Source organism: Apis dorsata, unplaced genomic scaffold (assembly GCF_000469605.1).
Source record: "Apis dorsata unplaced genomic scaffold, Apis dorsata 1.3 scaffold_162, whole genome shotgun sequence".
NCBI lineage: Eukaryota > Metazoa > Arthropoda > Insecta > Hymenoptera > Apidae > Apis > Apis dorsata.
Window position 1 is genome coordinate 867,049 of NW_006263451.1, and position 2,391 is coordinate 869,439.

The 2,391-nt window shown below is 20.2% G+C and overlaps 1 protein-coding gene across 3 annotated transcripts in view; it reads left to right on the forward strand.

The window, feature by feature from the left end:
* The window catches only part of LOC102675995 (ankyrin repeat and LEM domain-containing protein 2), a 3,785-nt gene extending 1,642 nt beyond the window's left edge, over positions 1–2,143 (forward strand). For 2 of the 3 annotated variants that reach the window (XM_031509554.1, XM_006613759.2), the window contains 7 exons: positions 110–262; positions 318–544; positions 639–786; positions 857–989; positions 1,075–1,180; positions 1,254–1,382; positions 1,915–2,143. In XM_031509554.1, coding sequence (XP_031365414.1) covers positions 110–262; positions 318–544; positions 639–786; positions 857–989; positions 1,075–1,180; positions 1,254–1,382; positions 1,915–1,963 — 945 coding nt within the window. In that variant the 3' untranslated portion in view covers positions 1,964–2,143. Of the gene's footprint in view, positions 1–109; positions 263–317; positions 545–638; positions 787–856; positions 990–1,074; positions 1,181–1,253; positions 1,383–1,914 lie in introns of those variants that run through there. The other variant, XM_006613761.2, reaches the window with a different exon arrangement.
* The last annotated feature ends 248 nt before the right edge of the window (positions 2,144–2,391 follow it).

A 2,391-nucleotide genomic window follows, 5' to 3' on the forward strand; every position in this document is an offset into this window, starting at 1 on the left:
ATTTATTTTCTCTTTATATTCTTTACATGTATATTCTATATTTATATTTATTTTATGTAAAATATTAATTTAATTCTTCTCTAATCTAATATCTTTATTGATATTATAGATAATTTGTAGTAGAACATGTCAAGAAGATGAAGAATTAAAAAAAGAAATACGTTTGCTATTGGAAGATCAATATTATGTACCTGTATTAAGATCAGATGATAATTCATTGCAACCAATGATTGGGGAACCTTTTTCTCCTACTAGTCCTTTGGTATGTTAAAATATTTTAATTTACATTGCATATTTTATGAATAATATTTTTATAGAGTTTAAATACGGATCCAATTAGTCCACGTTTAGAAGTACGTGCATTTGCTGGACCAATGACAAAATCTAGAGCATTAGAATTCAGAAAAAAGTGGAAAACACCTCCACGTCTTTGTATGACTCCAATTAAAAAAACTGATGATGAATCTAATGCTATAGATAGTCCTACTAATAATTTAGCTTTGAGATTACAAGATGCAGAAAAAGGTCTTGAACGAGTTGGAAGGTATTATAAATTTTGACTTAAAATTATAATATAAATTATATAAAATATTATTAATTAATAAATTTAAAAAAGAAAATAACATTTTAATTATTAGAGACTTAGCAGAAGAATATCAAGTATCATGGAAGGAATATTGGCCATTTTTGAATGATTTCGCAGATTTTCGTACTAAAGAAGGTTTAATAAAACTTGAAAAATATTTAGAACATAAATTTCAAGATCAATTATTTCGTTATAATCAGGTATAAAAAATATTAATTTAATTTTTAAATTAATTTAAAATTGTTGCATTTCTTATACAATTTTTCACAGACATCAAATAATGTAATTAATTCAAACAAAAATTTAAAAACAAAATTACAAATTGATGAAATAGACTATTTATGTAATAAATTACAATCATGGTCATTACTTACATCAAATAATCAAGATCAAAATAATGTAGGTAAGTTTTGAATATTTCAAAATAAATGAAATTTATATAGATACATGTGATAGAAAATACTTAAAGTAATTTTTTTTTCTTTTAGATGAATTAGAATTTTTTACACCACCATCATCACCACAATTAACAATAGATAGTTCTGATGATGAAATGCAAAATGCAGAAGAAGGTTTTGGAACATTTCTTGAAGGGTAAAATATTATATATATATTAAAATTATATATTATAATTACTATATATAATGCTTTATTTATTATTTTATAGGCCAGTACCAACAAAATTGGATTATGCTGTTTATAATGCAGTATCAACATTACTTAACTCCATTACATATCCAAATATTTATCGCTGGCAACATGACATGCAACTTGCTATGAAACGTGATTTACATAGGTATCGATCTTTTGTCCTTTTATATTTATAAGAAACGATTAATATTATCTTTTTTTTTACAATAATATAATATAAATTATTTTTTTTTATTCGGATTATATATTTATTAATTTTGTATTTGAGAATCAGACTAACATAATTTTTTTCAAAATTTAGTTATATATATCATTTTTTTCAATCTTTACATTATTCTTATTAGAATAATGAAAATTCACTTACGTTATATTAAAATAAAAAAATTTAATAATAAACTTGGAATTTTAAGTATTTATAAGCAAATTAATCCAAGTTCTTTATAACAACAACAATAAAAAAGAATTTCACATATATTAATAATTTTAATATTTTTATAAATATATTATCAATTACAAATTTTCAAATCATAAAATTAAATAATTTATTTTTTAATTTTTAATCATTACTTTTCTCATTCTGCTTATAAATAAAAAAAGAACTCGGATTACTTTTCAAATTCTCAAATACAAAAATAGTCTATTATTAATATTAAAATTTAATTTGTTTTTATTTTCAGAGCAAATAATGCAAGAACAATTAGAAGAAAATTGATCATGAATTTCTAGATATAAAATTTCAAGATGTTGGACAATGTATAAAACTAAAACTATAAAAATTTTATATATTACGCACAATAAGTTACTTGTTAAATAGTATTAATATACTTCAAAACTTATTAACTGTACTAAAAACAATATATTTTCATAAAATTTTATATATAATTAAAATAATTTATGGAAATTTTATATATTATTTTATGAATTACCACTTACATTTAAATATATATACGCAAGGGTAAAATTATTATTTTTCTATATTATATCAGCATTAATAATTATGTTACATATTTTATTTTTTAAATTTAATATTTATACGTATAATTGCTATTAATAATCTTTATTCACAATAATATTACATTCTCACTTAACAGATCTTTTATGATCTTTTTTTTTTTTTTTAAATGATATTATTGTAACCTGCATACATAACACTT